General features: G+C 35.1%; 1 protein-coding gene across 3 annotated transcripts in view; it reads left to right on the forward strand.

Moving 5' to 3' along the window:
- The window catches only part of CSMD3 (CUB and Sushi multiple domains 3), a 612,124-nt gene that overhangs the window by 71,165 nt on the left and 519,963 nt on the right, over window positions 1-20,996 (forward strand). For all 3 annotated transcript variants that reach the window (XM_040070587.2, XM_040070596.2, XM_040070605.2), the window contains exon 2: window positions 9,086-9,308. In XM_040070587.2, coding sequence (XP_039926521.1) covers window positions 9,086-9,308 — 223 coding nt within the window. The remainder of the gene's footprint in view (window positions 1-9,085; window positions 9,309-20,996) is intronic.

Genomic DNA, 20,996 nt, shown 5'->3' on the forward strand with positions numbered 1-20,996 from the left:
ATGTCTCCATGTAAATCTCTTTAAAGTGGTCCATACCCCAGATTTTAGATTTTAATGAACCAAGTATATAATGACAGAGGTTTACTATGTATACCAATGGGCTTTAAATTTAGGGCATTTGACTCAGCATTATATTGTCTGTTTTCCCATCACATTACAATTAATTTGAAAATTAATGCTATGGGACAGGTCAACTTTAATTTAAAAGGGTAGTACTAAATCAATGTTAATTTCTTCAGAAATTACTTTTGCTTCAATCTTTTTTTTTTTTTTTGAGGGTATTTCCTTATATTCCACTTTTCCAAGAGCAAAAACTCTTCAAGCACCTTATTAAGTGACTGTTTCCCTTAATTAAGAGTTTTCTTATTTACCAATTTTAATGTATTGTTAATTAATTATTCTGATATGGAAAACTCAATTTACTCTTTACATTTTTGCAAATAAAATTTCTCCAAGCCCTTTTATCTAATCTATATCCCAGAGACCCAAAATAGCTGTACTTTAATGCAACATAAATTATAGACTGCTTTAGAAGCAATAGTTTGATTTGATACTTCAGTTGTTGTATCTTACAATTGTCTTCATGAGGTTCTAGTGAAAAGAAGTGGCTCCTTATCAGCATATTTTAATAAAATTAAAATTTTAATCTAAAGTATTTTATTTACAAATCCGTTAGGAAATCTCTGTGAGTTCATTTCTAAAAAAATATAATACTTCAAAATACTATTGCCAGTATATAGTATTCTGTGAGTAGCCTTCCCTGTCATTTCAATTTGCTGGGAGATGGTTCTAAGGTAACTTTACAAATATCAGAATTTAATTATGAAATTAACAGTCTCTCAGATCACACATTTGAATAATAATAAAAAAAAAAACAAACAGCAAATAAAGAGCATTAAGGATCTCCGGACATGCGGTTAGCTTTGCAGAGAAAGAAACAGTGAAAAGGAAATATAAAATAAATATAATCCTTTCAACAACTTATCTTTGCAATGGAATCTCCGTTCCTGTCTTTTCCACAGAGTAAATTTCCTATGTTATCAAACACAAAATTTGCATGAATTTATTTTTAGACGTCCCTTTGATATGGCGTTCTCTTTAGATTTGCCGGGAAGATGCCTGATACAATTTCTGATTTTATGATGGTTACTTTCCACTTTTCTTTAAGTGGAAGAATTGTAGGACGAGCAGGTAATGAAGAAAGAGTGCAAGCTCAGAATACTAGTGAAGACACTTTTCACAGTTAATTCTCCTAAAATGAGGAAGTCATAGCATAAAATTTAGTTTATTTTTAAACACAGGAGTAAGAAGCAGGATGGCCAAATGCCACTGAGACAAGAAATTCCATTATTTGAAATCGAAAATATCTAAAAAAATAAAAAGAAAAACCAATGCAAAACTCAATAATATCTATCTACACTCTCCCCAAGCACAAAAAATGTGATTGCCCTGCAACTCTGTAGTGCTCACATGTATGAGGGGTGGCAGGATTTCAATCCCAGAGTGTATTTTTAATTTGTTCTGTGATGAGATTCCAAATGTCCTCTCTTGTTTTTATGTCTAGTTCTATTGCCCAGATGCTTGTCACATCTGAGAGATTGCCCATATCTGTCTGCATGAGCAAGGGGGCAGTTGTTTTGGAACAGATGATCCCTTGTCTACAAGGCATTGAGATGTTATGTGATGGATAGGAGAGAAATATTGAAATATCCTTAAAAGGAAAGTTAATTACATACTGGGGATAAAATTCTGGGTGTATTTCAGCTGACTTTGTTGAAACCAGACTTTGTTTCATCTGTGGTGGTGCTAGCAATGCTTTTAAAATAGAAGCAGAAGACTATTCTGTGTCAGAGAGTTATATATAAACCAAAGTAATTAAATGCCTAAAGGGGAGTTAAAACCCCCTCTATTTTCCTGTGAAGCTGATAATCTCATATTGAATGACCTAGAGGTTTCTAGATTTATGTTTCATCTTTTTTTTTTTTTTTTTTTTTTTTTTTTTTAATTCCTCAAAGATAGGCAACACTATTGAAGTTAAACCCTCTTAGTTTTCAGTTATAGGAAATGACAAACAGTTTTTTGTTGTAGAACAAGAAATGCAAACAATGGCAATAAAAATTTATTTCAATATATTTAATAAAAATGGTGTGGGTACTTCTGTTGCATGGGATCCAGTTTCTTATTTTGCTAGCATTCCAATTTAAACCTCCTGCTACTCAGAATGTATTTCCTGTGAACATGAATACTCCTACTGTATTTTAGACCATATGTTTCTTCAAAGAAGTAACCCACTCAAGGTTGACAGGAGAGAACAGAAACTTTTGTCCTTCTAGTAGTTTTCACCATAAAGTGGAAGAAAAGACTAAAAAATATTTCTAAACCTCTTTCAGAAGATGTGTCTGTAACAGAGATAAGAAATTACTCTCTGGAGGAAAAGCAGTACCTCCAGAAAATGTTTCAAATGTGGTGATAATATATAGTAATTGTTTCTTTTTGACTGGTATTCTGTACCAGTTGCACTGATTGAGTTACAGAGTTTACAGTCAACCCTAGCAAAAGATTGGAAAAGTAATTTTGGTACCTTGTTATAGCTTGCAAGGGCAAGACAATCTGTCTTACTCTGTTATTTACCACAACCATCTTTTCTCATAACCTTAAAATTATACAAATCAGAGATAAAAGTTAAATTTCTTTTGAAAACTTCATGGTGTCTAAACTTCATAATGTCCCAATTTCCAGTAAGTTGTGCAGAGAATAGGCATCAGAATATTTTGTTTGAGAAAGCAAATGCTTTTAAGAACAAATTGAAATAAAATGGCAATTTAGTTAAAAAATCCTCAATAACTTTGAACTCCTAAGAGCTGATTTTCAGAGAGTATCTTCAATGCTCTTTGTGCAATTTACAAACATAATATTTTTTGTTGTTGTTTGGTTTTGTTTGTTTGTTTGTTTTTGTAATAAGGCTTTATTAAGCAGGTCTGAGATTTCCTCAGGCAATAGAAAAGAGTCTTAAATCAAGGAAATTGGTATTATATGTAAAAAAACCCAAACCAAACCAAACCAAACCAAACCAAACCAAAAAAAAAAAAAAAAAAAAAAAAAAAAAAAAAAAAAAAAAAAACACCCACAACAAAAACAAAAAACCAACAAAAAAATAGAAAGTAAAAAAAAAAAATCTAAAAGAAAGATATTACCAAGACAGATGAAGTTGTAACCATGAGAATTGGAGTGGTTTTGGTTCCAGGGACACCTTATAGAAGCCTTCCAGTACCTAAAAGGAGTCTACAAGAAAGCTGGAGCAGGATTTTTTCAGAAAGATGTGTAGTAATAGGACAAAGGGAAATGGCTTTAAACTGACCGAGGCTTAGATATTAGGAAGAAATTCTTCTCTGTGAGGGTGGTGAGATACTGGAACAGGTCCCCCAATTTGTGGATTTTCCATCACTGTAGTGTTTAAGGCCAGGTTGGACAATCTGGTCTAAATGAAGGTGGCCCTGCCCAAACCTGCAAGGGTTTGGAAAGATATGATCTTTAAGGTTCCCTCAAACCCAGACTATGTTATGATTTCAAGTTTTTATTACTTTGGGAAATTAAAACATAAGACAGTAACAATTATATGTGGTCAGGCTACCCGGGTGCAGCGTACTTCTGCCCTGGTGTGCTGTGGTGCAGGGCTGCTGCTTGTTTGTTCACCTCCCATGCCAGCACAAGGGAAACAGGAGACTCGTGAGGAAAGAGGGGGCTATAATGTTCTGGTAGGAAGGGACACCAGTGAGTGTCCTTGGTGTTGCAATCTCCTAGGATGTCTCAAACCAGGACAAGCAGTCAACAGTCTTTCTATATGAAAACACAGCAGAATAAGAAAAAGCTTGCAAGGTGCTGGACACATGGGGCAGGAAACCAAAAAGGTGGAGAGTAAGAAGGAACAAAGTCCAGTACATCAAAGGAGACAATTACCTTTCATATTTTGTACTCATGTGAAAAAGTCAATAAAACTTTGTTTTATTGGAAGTTAAAATTAGTGAGAGGAAGCACTAGGTTTATGCAGAAAAAAGGAATAATGGGAAAGGAAAAGCATAAATTAAAGAGAATTAAGACATGATGAGATGTGATAAAAAGGTAGATTTCAAACACATTTCAAAATAAAATGCATTCATCATGTCTGATGAGAGCATTCTATTCTCAATTTTATAATTTAAAGATTTGGGGCTGAGGTACATCAGAATAATTAAAGTTGAGGTAGAAACAAATATAAGAATATTAGAAATAAATATTGAGTATATATTTTCCAAAGCTGGATAAGATTGATATAAGAAGAAAAGGATTCACAGCATAAGGATGGGTTCACATCACTATGAAATCTATCTCTGTTGAACTCCAGTGGGTTCTTTGAAGTGCTAACAAAAAGGATGAACATAGAGGAACCGTAAAACTAAGGTGATGATAATACAAGTGAACAGAAGGAGAATCCAGTAAAACAGAAAAGAATTAGCAGAACAGTCTGTACTGATTTACTGATTTATGGTCAGCATGAAAAATAATTAGTCTTTGCTGCCAAATTCAGTCAGGTGATCAAAGACCACAAACAGAAAAAGGTGTTGCAGAAACATGTGATGAGCATGAGGACAGACAGGTGAATAAAGTAGATGTATTCTGAATGGAAGGGAACTACCATTTGGGGAACAAGAATAATTTTTAAAATAAGTATATTGCAGAAAACAAAGGGACCTGAACATGGATGACATGGCTAGGGAATACTTTAAGATAGGCTTGACTATGTTTTAAGATAGATGTAAGTGAAAGAAATGAAAGGGGATCACGTTATCAGAAAAGAAATTGAAGAAAAATGCAGCATATGAACAAATCATCTTCCATTTCCTTGGTTTTCTCTTAAAATAAAGAAAATATTAAAAACTTAATTAAAAGGAATTACACAAGCAACTTAGAAATGTACAAGTGTGTTAATCAATGCAGACTTAGTATAATTATCTTATGGTAATGACTGTTATTAAAGAACACACTAAACAAGGAAGATTAAGATTAAATGAAAGGTGCGGAGTACTTGTAAGGTGAAAGGTGCGGAAATATGTTATTAAACAGTATAATTGAATGGTCAGGAGGATGACAAAAAGCCAAAGACAATTTTATTGAGTATTGAGTGAGTGTAATTATGAAATAATCAAGGGCAAGGGGCATGGACATGATGTAAGAACTACGTGCTTTCTTAGAAAGCAATGAATAAATGGATTAAGAACTTCTGTTACTGATGCTCTCAGTGATCCCACAATGAATCAAAGGATGGCTGAAATCAGGAAGAGAAGCTGTGTTTCCTGATTTCAAGAAGTATTTATCCATGTAAAATTGATGAGAATTAAACATCTGAATTTTACAATATGGTAGAAAACAATACAACAGAAACTTTGAATCATACTAGCTATTAAGAGAATCTCATGAGTGGTGTTGTTCATCTTCATACTTATTTCAACAAGAATTTTTCTTTTCTAATCTAACTTCAAGCTTTTCAAAATTCTTTATTGTGTGCTTTGAGTAAAAACTTCTCTTTAATGAAAAGCAGTTTTCAAGTAAATTCTGCTTGGAATGCTGGTTCTGAAATCTAAATGAAAAAGATCACAGTATATGCTACTAGTTATTTCAGCATGAATTTTACCTCTCAAAAATAAATGTCATGTTTTCCACATTTGATCAGACCAGTCAGTTAATGCACGCTGTCTATTTTGATCATACCCAAGTTGGACTGCCAAAGTGAAAAGCATTGCAGATATATTAACATATGAAAGTAGAGATTAAAGTGCATGTTGTGTACATGGATTCTGTTGGCATGATTTTTTGGTTTACAGACTAAAAGAGTAGACCTATCTAAATCAAACCTCACTGTTGGTTCATTTGGGTGTTTTCTTTCCATTCTTGGAATTAAAAGTGTATCTGCTGACACGTGCATAGCTGTGCTACATTCTGCTAGTCATCTCTGAAAAACATCCAAGATTTGTCATCTTGCAGATATGAATAATTCTCTTTTGTTACAACTTGAATATGGAATAAAAGGAGCAATTGGAACTTTTATATGTCATGGATGTTTACATTTCATATCAGTATATGAATAAGAGTAATTATTGGATTGAGTATGAAGTTTTACACTCCTTAATAAGTAGCAGGATTTATCATAAGGCTTTGTTCCCTCATAGTTGTGTGGCTCTGGGGGTTTTTGGTTGGTGTGGGGTTTTTGTGTTTGTTTGTTTGTTTGTTTTTAATTTTTTCTTTTGGGGTGGGTTTTTTGTTTGTTTGTTGTTTGTTTGTTTTGTTGTTTTTGTTTATCTTTTAAAATATTTTATTTTGGTATCAGTAGATCTATTATATATATGTATGTATGTATGTATGTATGTATGTATGTATGTATTAGTTTGCATTGAATTGACAGGATAGCCCATATGTAATTGAAACCTTTCATGAAATAGGCACTGCAACAAAGATTCTGAATTATGGAGCTGTATTATGATCTTGAGTCAAAGTTTATACTGTGCTTTCCACACTTGGTCTGGAGAGATGGATGAAAATTAACAGTGTATGTTATTTAATTTTCAAGTCTCTCTCTAAGTTTTTTCTCTAATTCTGTTGAAGTAGGCCTCAGCAAGAGATTTCTAGGAAAAACTAGACTGATAAATTTGTGTGCACAACTATCTAAAAAGACTTATTAGTGATTGTATTAGGTAGGAAGTATTAAAGTTCTAGGATGTAGATCTCATGAATAAATAGTTTGATTTTCTGAAGTGTCTTGTGCAAAAACTGCATTCCAAAAGATTTTTAAAGTGCTAAATAAAACATCTGAGCTTAAATTATACATAATAACACATAAAGAGGATTTAAAAATAGTTCAAGTATATGAGGGGGATGCAGAAGAGATAAATAAAGCAGCCTCCTAACAATGAAGGTTGTGCAGGCACTGATATGAGAGTGAATTCTCTAAGGCAACCTGCAGTAAAAGGTAAAATTTGCTATACATGTCAGATGAGGTAAACAAAACCCTAATTACTTTCTAAGACTATGTTCCCATCCCTTTTTGTCCTACATATTTATGATTCCTTGATAATTGTATTTAAAAAGCAGTCATGCTGCATACATTAAAAAAACCCAGTCATGAGGCATCTTTTCTCACCATTGTAAATACATATGAAAAAGCCGAGATAAAAAAGTTGTACGTGCCACTCTTCTGTTGTCAAGAAGTTACTTCACAGCATAGCAATACAGAGTGCAAAATCTCAAGTGATTTCTGCTTAGTACTTCAGGGATAGGGGGGTCTCTGTACATTTAAATGCTCAACGTGAAGACAGGCTTGTGAATGTGCCTTGAAGAAGATGATTTAACAAGCTCAAATACATACATGTGTGTATAATTTAAGAGTTGGTGTCTGGTTTTGTTTGTTTGTAGTATGTTATGAAATGTATGTCATGTTTCTGTGAGAGAGTAACTCAGCACTTTGTGCTTTTTCTCAGATGAAATCCCTCCACTTGAAGAGGGGGCTTGCTCTGAGCATTCGTGGGGAGGAGAAGCTTCAGGGGTGCAAAAGGGAAAGCAGGAAAGCTGATCTGATATTTAAGGGATAAGAGAGCAGAAAGCCTGGAGAGGGGATGTAGACCTACATTCAGACTACAAAGCTGGTGAAAAATAAAAGATATCCTAAAGTCCCAAAAGAGTAAAGAACTGCCATAACTGAACATTAGAACTTGAAACAAAAGTATAGAAAAGGGCCTGCCCTGCCAGCGCACAGGAGAGACCTTTCTATAATTATTCTTTTTCTCTTGTTTTTCTCAGGAAATGGATTTTCTCTATAAAAAGGAAATTTTTTATAGTCCAGGGAAAATTAGGCTTTGAATTTAAGGGTAATTTCTGACATTTGAGGGTGTTAATTTTAAAAAGGATCTATCAGCAGAGCAACTTTTCAGCTTTGACCCACTGTACTGAATTTGGCTGGGATAGACTTAATTTTCTTCACAGTATATCCTATGGTCTTTTAGATTTGTGACTAAGACAATGCTGAACCTACACACCATCCATGCTTCCTCTGCTTCTCATACTTCTGGGAATGGGCAAGAAGGTGGGAGGGGACACAGATGGGAAATAGATGACCCCATCCAATAAAAAGGGATATTCTAGAACATATGGCAGAATGCTAAGTGATAAAAGCTGATGGAAAGAAGGAGGCAGGGACCACATTCAGGGTTATGGTGTTTGTTTTGCCGTGTAACCATTCATTAGGCCTGATTTAGGCGTGATTTCTTGGACACTGAACACTCTCCTGCCAAAGCAGCCAATGAATACTTTCATCTTCACTGCTTTTGCTGTACCTGTTAAACTTTGTTTCAGCCCAAGAGTTTTGTCACTGTTACTCTTCTTTCTCTCCTCCATCCCACTATGGGGACAAGGAGGGGGGATGTGGATGTGGTGTGTGAGGGAGCAGCTCTGGGGCCCTACCTGATGACTGCAGTTAAACAACATCCACATAGGGTCAATCAAAACATGTAAACTGTTAATATTTAAATGATGCAACAGATGGCTCTTTCAGATTGAGCCCTTCATTACAGAGCTTTCATAACCCAGAATTATTGATTGGGAAAAGCTTGTTCATAATAAATAGACTTTCAGACTGTTCCAGAGCCAAAATACTTGGAGGAAAAGCAGAAGGCTGTTAGGTTTAACCTGTATCCAAAGAGACTTATTTACTCTTCCATTTGGGAAAAAAAAAAAAAAAAAAAAAAGGGAAACTGATGTGAATACTTTGCTTCACAGGCAAACAAATTTAGTCATAGATGTTGTTATATGTGTTTATTTTCAAAGATGCTGCCATATGTCTTTAGATAAACAGTATGGGAAACACATTTGTTAGGTAGGTGGGATTGTTTTGCATTAAGTGGCCAGCATTTGTGTAAAAAAGGGATTTACCTTTCTAAATGCAGTAGTTGTTAAAAAAAAATTGATATTTTTTCAGAAATCATGAATTCTAGTAATGTATTCTATTGAATGTTGATATAAAAATGGATTACTAACTTTTGTTTCCTTGGTATTTTTTCAGGATTTATTTATACCTGTGGTGGAACTTTAAAAGGACTTAATGGCACTATAGAAAGCCCTGGCTTCCCGTATGGATATCCAAATGGTGCAAACTGTACCTGGGTTATAATAGCAGAAGAAAGAAACAGAATACAGATCGTCTTTCAGTCTTTTGCTCTAGAAGAAGAATATGATTATTTGTCATTATATGATGGGCATCCTCACCCTGCAAACTTTAGGACAAGGTAAAGAATAAATATTATTAAAATCTAACTTGTAGTAATAAATTAAAAATATATGATAAAATAGTTAAAGCTAATGTTTCTAAATTATGGACTCTTTCTTATTCAGTCTTTAGGTGTGTTTCCTCTAATTAATCATAGGTGTCAAAATGTATATTGTGCCTTAATTCTAGTTAAAGTAACTGCTGAAATTAATCTAGTTCTCACAAAATTGGTCTTAATGAAATGTAATTAATTAAGAAACATACAAGCATGGATAAATTAATGTAAAGTGAATAGGAGATTGTGGATGTCTCAGTTTACATGATCTAGCAGCAGTGGACCTTTTGTAATCTTTGGAACAGGAGGTTTTTCATAGAGATCAAGAAAATTTAATTAATATAGACTAGGTATTTTTGTGTGTGTGTGTATTTGTATATGAACAACTTCTAACAAAAAGGGTTTACAAAAGTGAAAAAATTTGTTTGAGATATCAAGAGGGTAATGTGCCATAGAACATTTTCTATCAGAGATTACTTCAGAGTCTTAGCCCAGATGTTCAGTTCTGGAAGGCTGCAGCTTATGGAATACATAATAATTCCACAATACCAATAGATATATTAGCAAACATATGTTTGCTAGCTTTCTTTGCTATCATTTACGTTGACTTCTGTTACTCAATTTGTCATCTACCTAGACTTCTGTAAAGCATGGTATGTTTGGCATGGCCACAAAGCATCTTTTTTGTTAAATAGGAGAGATATATATTTGACTGAGCGGACTGTTCAAAGTATAACACACTGGCCACATGGCCACACCAACAGCTTAAAGTCCAATTAGAAATCAGCAACAAGTGGCGTCCCTCTGGGGGCCTGTATTCAGACAAATACTGTTCAGTGTCTCTGTTGATGATGTGGACAGTGGAACTGAGTGTATCCTCAGCAAGTCTGCAGATGGTACCAAGGTGAGTGATGCAGTTGATTCACTTGAGGGGACAAGGGACATCAACAGGCTGGAGGAGTGGGCCAATGAGATGAGGCCAAGTGTAATGTCCTGGTCAGTTCTCAGTATCAATACAGACTAGGGGATCAATGAATTTAGAACAGTCCTGCAGAGAAAAATTGGGGATATTAGTAGATGAAAAATTGGACATGAACCAGTAAGATAGATGAGAACTGAAGCACCTCCCCAACAAAGACAGGCTGAGAAAGCTGAGGCTGTTCGCCCTGGAGAAGGGAAGGTTTTGTGGAGACTCAGAAACCTCCCGGTGTCTGAAGGGGGCTGACAGGGAAGCTGGAGGGGGACTCTTCATCAGGAACTGTAGTGATAGATCAAGGGGAAATGGGTGCAGATTGAAAGAGGGGAAATTCAGGTTAGATATTAGGAAGAAATTTTTACTGTGAGGATGGTTAGATCCTGGAACAGGCTGTGGATGCTCCAACCCTGGCAGTGTTAAAGACAGCTGGACAAGGCCTTAAGCAACCTGGTGTACTGGGAGGTGTCCCTGAGGGGGTTGGAACTAAATGATCTTAAAGGTCCATTCCAACCTCTTAAAATTCTGTGGATCTATGATTAAGGTTGGATATGAGAAAGAAATTCTGTATAAAGAATGCAGTAAGATATTGGAACGAGTTGCCCAGAAAAGTCTTGGCTTTGTGTGACTTGAAAGATGTCACTTCCCCTGAAGTGGGGTTGGAACTAGGTGATCTTCCAAACCAAACCATTCCATGATTTTATCCTGAGATAAAGAATGTAATACCTGTTCTTAATCAGGGAACATCCAGCTTCATTTTAGTTTGCATAACACAGCTTAAAGAAAGGGATGTATTTTTATAATATTTTATGGTAAGTGTTGATACACTGGTAATGATTTTTTTTAAACTATTGCATAACAATCTGGCATCTGTCCACAAAAGGAATATGTAACCTGGTACTACAAGGAAACTAGAAAAGTAAAATTCCACATGTCAAATTTGTGCGGAATATAAATTCTCTTAAAAGGTTGACAGTCAGCAGATGTGGACAATGCATCTCTACTGAAATTGTTTTTCTTTGTACTTCTGTGTTTTCACTTCTATTTCCTGTTTCATGAGTGCTTGAATGCAATTCTGATATCAGCTGCAGGAAACAGGGAACCCACAGATAAAAGGTTTGAGAGTTGTCTTCCACAACAAGTTTTTTCTCCTTTCTATTCACTCCTCAAAAGATAAAACTGAGATTTTCTCAAATGTAGGAGCCTGAAAAGGCCCTCACTGTCAGTCAAAACTTTGATTGTACTCTCAGCTATGAGAGACTATGAGAACAACTTTCTACACAAATGCAAAGAATAAAACTATGATTCCAGTTAGGAACCAATGGTGCTTACTGGGTTATAGCTTAAATAAGCATCAGGGAAAACAGGTGAAGACAGTTAGAAGGGTAAAAGAAGATGAAAATACTATCTTGCAAAGGCCGAATTATTTTTATTTATGTATTGTTCAAGCTCCTGAAAAGGTTCATATGTATTTGTGTGCACATGTACATTCATATATATATATATGTATCTGGATATATAGATATATCGATAGCTGTATATGCATTTATAGACATATGTGTGCAAGTTTCTTTTAAAATTAAACTAATTCTTCAATGCTGGAGATTTAGAATATGTTTTTTTAAAAAGTCAATGTCTTAGAAGAAAGTCAAGGAAACCTGTCATGCTTAAATATTTAGGTATTGTGTATTTAGGACGCCATGAGATTCTGGTGAAGAACAGTGTAAGAAGTTATGTGGAAAAGAATCAGTCAGTGTTTAAAAAGGAAAAGGAAAAGATGATTAAGCTTCAATATAGTGCTTGAAATAGACTACTTTTGCAAGACTTACAAGATCTTTCCAGAGTGTGGGTGAAGAAGATTCGTACACATTTGTGTGAGTGGAGAATTGGCTTTAAAATTAAGAAAGCATGATAGTGAAATTATGCAAGCTTTACTAAATCTTTCATAGTGACTTTTTTTTTTTCTCAGATTTCGGTAGTAATTAGTGAGGTGATGTTTCCTTAAGTTTTCTTTATTACAAATAATATTGTGGAAAATATACTTCTAGCATCACAATGTATTTTGACATTTTACTAAGTGACATTAATGAAAGTGTAATCAGATTAACTTTTCACCCTCCCTTTAATTTTGTAACAGGCAAAAATATTTTCAGGGGACTATACATATGTATTTGAAAAAACACATAACTGGACAGCTAAAAATATTGTCTTGGATAGACAAGGCCACTAATTCTGTTTTTTTGGTTTTTTTCTTTGGTTGGGTTTTTTTACTTTATTATTGCAGAATAAGTTTCTATATTAATTAAATGATTTTGCAGTTCAACTATTTGTTAATCTCATTACCTTTGACTCCTTTGTTGTCCAGCTTTGTACTCCATCTAAGTGGTTTCTTCAGAATTAAATTTTATTGAAATTATAGTCATTGCTTTTCTTCAGTGAATGCTCAACAGCTTTAACCTGATTTACCTGGCACTTAAATGGCAGCTAAACAATAATAAATGGAACAAAATCATGTCAGCCATCACCAGTATGGAAAGTGTAGTCAATATTTCAGTGGTATATTTGTGCTACTGTATATGCTTGATTTAGTGTATTTCACATGAAAATCTTTCCTTTAAACTATAAATATAAAAAAACTTAAACCTGTGAACTTTATTTAAAAAAAAAAAAAAAAAAGGATTTTTAAATAAATTATATTGGTAATCAAGTAAAAAAAGCTTCTTTGCAAAAAGACAGTGTTGCTTCCTCTATTTGAACCAAGCTTTTGGCAAAATTTCATAGTTGTATTTCTGGGTTAGATCACTGTCTATTTTTAGAGCTGTCTTGTTGCCCCCCCCAATGCATATTTGTGTTTTTTGTGCACCCTTTCTTTCACATTTATACGGTAGTTCCCCTCAAAATAAAATTAAATATATGTATATGTGTGTGTGTGTGTGTGTGTGTGTGTGTGTATAAAAATCAGGGCTTGATTTTCTATGATTTCTTTCAAAAACATTGTTTTGACCTTATTTTGGTAAGCAGCTATACTTACAACTCCTGCTCTGGATAAAACTGTTCCATTTCCAGATTAAAACTCTTGTTCCATGTTTTCCAAATTTCTGTCTTTCTCTCTCTCTCTTTTTTTTTTTTTTTTTTTTTTTTTTTGTGTGTGTGTGTGTGTGTGTGTGTGTGTGTGTGTGTGTGTGTATGTGTGTGTGTGTGACAAAATGAATAATTTCAGCTAAGCTTATGTTTTCAATTTTCTGAGTGCTCAGCTTGAGAAAAAAGGGTTTTGTTTGCACTAGAGATAAGAAATCGCATGATTTAATGAAGTTAGCAGAAGGTATGCTTGCACCAATAAAACATCACATAAATCAACTGCTTTGCAAAGCCAGTTGGAGTCATTTGATGATACCTTTTGCACGCTATGAAAATAGCGCTTAGTGCGACTTGTCAATAACCCACAGCACTAACCTTATCTTGGGGAGCGGCAGGAGCAGAGCGGCCCCGCAGGGGCGCAAGGGCCGAGCAGCCCCGGCGAGGCCGCGCTCCCGGGCCCAGCCCGGCGGGGGCTGAGCGCGGCGAGCAGAGCTGGGGCCGCGCCAGGGCCCCGCACAGCCCCGGCGAGGCCGCGCTCCCGGGCCCAGCCCGGCGGGGGCTGAGCGCGGCGAGCAGAGCTGGGGCCGCGCCAGGGCCCCGCACAGCCCCTGCACGGCCGCGCTCCCGGGCCCAGCCCGGCGGGGGCTGAGCGCGGCGAGCAGAGCTGGGGCCGCGCCAGGGCCCCGCACAGCCCCTGCACGGCCGGCACCGCCCGCGGGGGCCCTCCGGACCGGGCAGCTCCGAGCGAAAGGAAACGGGAACAGCCAAGCACCCGCAGAGCTGGGCGGAGAGCTCCCGCAGGAGGCAGGGGCAGGGACAGAGCTGCAGCAGGATGCCTCGGGGTGGGTTGGAACAAGAGGTCCAGGAGCCGTGGACAGTGGTGGGTGCCAGTCGCACCTGCTGAGGCTTGTCAGGGATGGGGAAGGGTTTCCTCAGAGTCCTGACTCTGCATAGAAGAATCCCTGAGGAAATTATTTACTACTTGCCTATAAAGCCAAAGGTATGGGCCTAACTATACGAATTCTTCACCTGTGTGCTCTTCTTCTCAGTCCTTCAAAAGTCACATGGAAAGCATAATTATTTTTAAGGCACGCGCTTTGTGGCAGTGATATGGTGCATATGTGGGTGGATGGATGACTGAATGAACCCTGATATTTCCTTGCAATTATTTTACTTTGCAACATGGATAATATTTTGTTTTCTCCTTTATTTTTGAAAGAGATTGCTGAGCATAAGACATAATATACTGTCAGAAATATCAAAAAGCTTTTTTTTTTCTTTTTTTTCTTTTTTTTTTTGGTGTGTTTGTGTCTGAGTGTGTAGATTAAGGAGTTAGGTGCTTAGAACTGAATACTAATTTGAGGTGTCATACTCAGCAGCTGTCTAAAATGGGATGTTTGTGCCTCTAATTAGTTACCCCAACTTGTGTATTCAGTGTAGTATTCAAAAAAGCTTTTCATATTTGAATAATAATATGACTATATACCCAAACTCTGTTCACGGTCCCAAGGAAATAGATTTCCAGATTTTCTCATACTTAACCAGTTAATTAATCTAACCAGTAAACTTAATTGCCAGTTAGATGTTCATGACAAAATTAACATTTCATTGAAATAAATTAAATAAATTCAGATCTATTTTAGACAGAGAAATATAATGCATCCCTTCTGCAATTGGCTAAATGGAAGCATTTAATCCAGTGTATTTCTGTCTCTTTATGTTGAATAAAATAATCTTTCATATGTTTATGCTCAGAAAGCAATTTTTAAGTAGCCAAAACTATATATTTTACAAAGTTAAAAATAAAATTATTTAGAAAATTATTAGCCTATCATAACGTTTTGGTAAAAATCATCAGAAAATTCCATCATGTGGCTTCATAAGGACAGACATGATATGGAAGTTTGGAAAGCTCCACTGTTAGAAAAATGTTATAATAATTTGTGACAGCTATTTGTTTGAATAAGTAAAAAAAACCAAAACAAAACAAAACAAACAAACAAACAAACTAAAAAAAACCACCTATGAATATGTTTATTTAAAAAAAAATAAAAGTGGAGTTGTGACTGCCATAGAATGGAATTTTTGATCACTTAATAAATATATATATTTTCCATGTATTGAGAGCCTGCAAGATCAGCATGTATCTTCAGAGATATTTTTAAATGCTGATAACATTGCTGTGTCCAAGGATTTAATTATATGAAAGTCTTTTCTCTTGTGACTTGTGGTTAATTTTCTCCTAGGAGCTTTAATGGAAGGAAGCTTTAAACATAGTGCTTAAAAGGAGAGTTAATACTCATAGCTTTTAATCTCTTGTATTTAAGCAAGATAAATCATCCTTTCCTCTACACTCCCTGCTGAGGCCACCAAGAAATAAATGTACAGGTTACCTGATCAGTGCTGCTGAGCTGAATAGGAGAAATTAACTGAAATGATTGGAGACATCTGCTACCTTTTCTCTGTTGGTGAATTACTCTCCTAAAACATCTGACTTCCTGATTATGCCCCAGTTTTTAACATTTACTCCCCTTACAGAGATAAAAACATTTTTAGTAGATTAATAGGTAGATCTTTAAAATATCAGCATGCTCCTAGTGATAAATATAATTTGGTATTGGCTCCTCACTCAGGTACTTCCAAAGGTTTGAATTTGGTACTTAATCAACAGGCTCATACTGACTATAAAATAAAAATTAATTTTTTTGGCCCAACTTTGGTAAAAGCAGAGAAAAAATTACTGTAAAATATGTACATTTACAATTAATCCTTAATAATAATTTGTAATAAATACTGTTACAATTGCAGGTAGATGAATCATCTGTTTACTTGGCTCTGGGGCAAGGCTATGGTAACTGAGAAGGGCATAGAAAACCATCAAACATGCCAGAACAAGAAGCCAAACTGGCTTTCTGACCATGTGTGGGAGTTAGACCAGTCTCAGTGGTCTACGGGACCAAGGAGCAGGAGTGCTTTCCCCACCTGGTGAGGGAACACCCCTACTGGTGAGCTGAGCACTCCACCAGTGCCTGCTCCTGGCCTGAAATCCTTCTCAGATATCTGTCTCTCCATAATAAATGTGCCAGGTATTACTGACAACATAAGCAAACTCTGTGTTTTAGCTCAAAACCAATCACAAATCTAAGGTATATTTTCTCTGAATAATTTACATTTTTATTATTATTATTTTAGAAATTTGAAATAATAGAATTACTCATCCTCTTCTCTACATCTAAATTTTAATTGAAAACCATTGAGAACATTGGATAAATAAAACCAAATCACAACAAAATCATCAACAAAATCCAAAGCAAAATTAAGAATAATTTTATGTTCTTACTTAAAAAATAAATAGCTCTAAGTAAAATGCTAACAATGCCCAATTTTAAAAACAGAAAAATATATTTCTGGAAGACTAGATTTTGCCTCTAAAACTTTCTATTTTTAAAGTGAAAGAATTATAATTTACATCTCCCATGTGCTACGTTGTCAAATTTATCTTACAAAACTTTTATGAAGAAAAGATAGCAAAAGAATAAGTGTTGACACTAGCAGAAACTTCCAGTGCCCTCATTTAATAATTCTGCTTGCTTTTCCATTTCTTATTCTGAAACATGTGTGTTTCTCTTTTAAACAGATATCTCTGCCAGGTTTGAATTATAGCCTAACAGCTTTTAGGCTATTCTGTTAACATTGTTCTGTCTACTAATGGTAGCTGGTAGCTCCAGTAAGCCTTTTTCTGATTCAGACCGTTTCCTTGTCCTGGTCCTTGAAATTTATCCATATTTCTTTATGAACATTTATATGTATCTTAGATCCTTTACTATCTCCCAACCAACCCCCTTCCTTTATGTTTTTTGAGAAACTAATATGCTATTATGTATATTTTTATATTCACTATATATTATTATTGGAACAAGTGTTCTGCTCTTTCTTATACTGATTGTCATGAAAACCAGAAGCCAAAAAAAAAACCCCCCAAAAAACCCACCACATTTTTGCCTTGCCTTTGCCTCCTTCTTTCTCCATTTCTGCTATGTCAGGGTTTGCACTTAACAAAATTTCCTGATTTTAAGGCTTGTTTTACTTGCTCTGTCTTTTGCCACTTCCTCTCCCTTTAGGTGATCTGCAGTACTACATGATGTAAAGCAGGGTGCCCAGAGCTAGTGCCAATATCTTGTCTGGGCAAAATACCATGAGGGTGTGTTGATTCTCCTTCCTGAATCCAAATTTTGTTGCATGTAAATCCATTTTACTTCATGTATGTGTATTCTTTTCTTGCTTTGTAAGTTGTTTCTCATATGAACAATTCCTTCTTAAACCACATAAAGACCTTTTCAGAGTGTTTTATCAGTTCATTTATATTATTGCCATTTCAAACAGCGGTTGGAGTGTCTAACTCCAAGTTAATTCTGTAAGTTTCATCTACTAATATGACAGCTGCTCAAGTTAGCAGACTACTAACAAAATAAAGGAAAAAAGTCAACTCTGTGAGGTTCTAGATTAAATCTGACAGAGAAAAGCTCTCTCTGACTGTTTGGTTATTAGGGCTTTAAGGTAAATCAGAGTTAAATATTTGCAGTCTTCATTCACAACTAACCTCGACAACTGAAACTTACAAAGCTTTTTCACTCTCCTGATTATGTCTTTTTGTATATTGATGTAGACCAGGACTTGTTGATAGGGAGACAATGGATCATTTACTGTACCTCAAAAAGTTTGCATTATCAACCATAGCTCTGATTTTTTTCAGCTTAGGCTGTTTATTATACCCTAAGAATGCACATTTTTCTTCTCTCATCACTATTCACTTCCTGTCCAAATTTTCAACCAGAGCAGATTAGGATCAAATTAGGGATTCTCCACTTTAGAAACAACTTCAAGTCTCTTATCACAGCAATTTCTATTTCAGCTGTTCCACAGTTCTTTAGATTTCTCCATTATTTGCCTGGAAACAGAAGGAAGAAAGGAATTTCCTTTGAGAATTTAGGGACTAGTGAACAAAACCAACTGGATTATACTCTCCCTTCACAAAGAAAGAGAAAATAAAAAAGGTATAAGCCATAGACAAAGACCAATGAGGAAATAAGGATACAGAAAGCAACAGGATCAAATACCAAAGGAGATGAAGGAGAGAACAAAGGCAATTAAGAAAAGAAAGAAGGAATCGGCAACCAAAGTGGAAAACTATGAGATAGGTAACAGAACAGAATGATTCTTACCAGGAAAAATTTCATTGCACAAACAACCAAAACAAATACTGCAAAGGTGTGAACAGAAGATATGTAGAATCTTGAACTGAAAATTGGTAGGGACACAACAATAAATACAGCAACACTTGCAGATAAGTGAAACATAATTAAAAGAAATGTGACAGAACAAAATGTATTGGTAAACAGATATTCACCTCTGAGATGGATTCTGAGTAGACAAAACATTTAAACAGAGATTCTTTTTTTTTCAATCTGAAAAGTTTTTTATGAAAAAAATATATAGAAACAATAAATTTTTTTTTTGGTACTGTGCTTATAAATGTAGAGCTGAAAGAACATATAAATTATTCTATACTCTCAGGAATATTTTTATACAATGCTAAAAATCTAGACACTGATAGAGAGAGAAAGGTAGATAATTAAAACTGATAAAGGACATGCTTTCCTGGAAAGGGTGCCACTTGTCTCTTGAATTTATGCTTACATTATTGCAAAGAAGTCAGGAGTTTTGCAGATTTGGAAAAAAATTTTGACTAGAAAAGAAATCTAAATTTAAGTGGTAAGCATCTAAAAACCAAACCAAACTAAATGAAACCCAAGCAACCAACTAAAATTTCGGCTATATTTAAAGGTGGAGGTAACTTTCTAGTAACTGACCTTAGGATGAGACTTTCCCATTTTCAGCTTTCCATAGGATATCTGTCTCTGAACTGGGTGGCCAGTTTGGCTGCTTTGAATTAGCTGATGGATATTGGACTAGCTTGTTTACTTCTCATGTAATGCAAGCAAAACCTCTTTTACAGCCTCTGAGATTTATTATCTTTATCTATCTTCTTTGGATAAACTGGTAACTAGTTTAAACTGGTAACCACCTATATAAGAAGAGTGCACTTGCCAGTTTTATAGTGTGGTCATCTCTGAGAAACAAGTACTCTACTTACTCACTTTTCTTTGTGTTGTTAAATTCCTTAATGGCATTTGAAACAACCTCGGAAGAAAAGCTGATTTTTTTGTTGTGGAGGTCATTTATTCACTGTAACACACCATGCCAGGGTTGTCTGTGGCCATTAGTTTTCCATCTATATTTCAGTTATAAAAAGAAAAAAAAAAAAGATCAAAATTACAGTCTTGTCCCAGAAAGTCATCATCTTTGGCAGAGTATCATTCTATTACAGGGTTGTCTAACTGCTAGACCTGTTTCCATGACAGAAAGGTAACTCTTAAACCAGCTGTTAAATATACCTTGTATTGTTGCAGTTAACAGTAACAATAAAAATACATTATAAAGTTGATAATTGAATCAGAATATATTTGGAACAACCATATATTGTTACTAAACTACACCCTGAACAATTGGTTCCTGAATGAATAGATTATTTCTATTATATTTGAAGGAAAGCATGATCCTTCTGTTTTAACTGGTATGTCTGCAGAAAGACAAAATAATCCTTTGAGGTTTTGTGCAAATATATGTTTGTGTGTGTGTGTGTGTATTTACATAAACACTAATTAGAAAGAAAATTAGGTGTACAGCTTTACCTGGAGAACTTTTCTCTCTGTCTCTCTAATATTTGTACTACATTGTGATTGTGATAGCTTATTGCTGGAAATTGACTCCTATGGATTATGTTACATTGCACAAAACAAAACAAAATGAAAAAAAACAAACCAAACCAAACAAAAGGCAAAAAAAATACCCAAACCAAAAAAATCCCCCGGAAAATAAAGCGCACACAGATGCACACATAACATCAAATCAAAACAAAACCCCAACCAAACAACCAAAACCACAAAAACCAAACCAAACAAAAAAAAGAAACAATGCCAAAAAGCAAAAAAATCCCCAGAGATCCTATCTTAGGTTTAGTAGCATCAAAAAATTATCTCCAAATTTGATGTCAGGTCTCCTGCAGTCAGTGCAAGTATTTAGGACATAAATGTAGCAACACAGATAGCTATGGAGAAGCGTCTTCTTCATTAGCATTTACAACTTCAGCCATGAAATTATACACTTTTCTTATATGGTCTAATATGCATCTATTTTGCATTGTAAAACATACATCCTACACCTCTAGTTTTCAAGGTGTATAAAAATTTAGCTTCTATACATCTGTAACATATTAAGAAAAGATTAAAGTAATTTTGCTCATTAAATGTTGCTGCCTTATAGTATGAAACAAGCCGTGTACAGAAATGAATGTGTATTTTATCTAGTTCTAAACAATACTAGAAGTTCCTATAAAGTAAAGCAGATTTGTTTTTCTTGCTGACACCTTCCATATAGCCATCGTGCTAAAATTATATTAGTAGACTAAGTTTAACTGAGATTTTCTAATATAAAAGAGGAATCTTCTGTTGGACAAATACTGTTCATTCTTAACTGTGGTT

This window comes from Hirundo rustica, chromosome 1, assembly GCF_015227805.2.
Source record: "Hirundo rustica isolate bHirRus1 chromosome 1, bHirRus1.pri.v3, whole genome shotgun sequence".
NCBI lineage: Eukaryota > Metazoa > Chordata > Aves > Passeriformes > Hirundinidae > Hirundo > Hirundo rustica.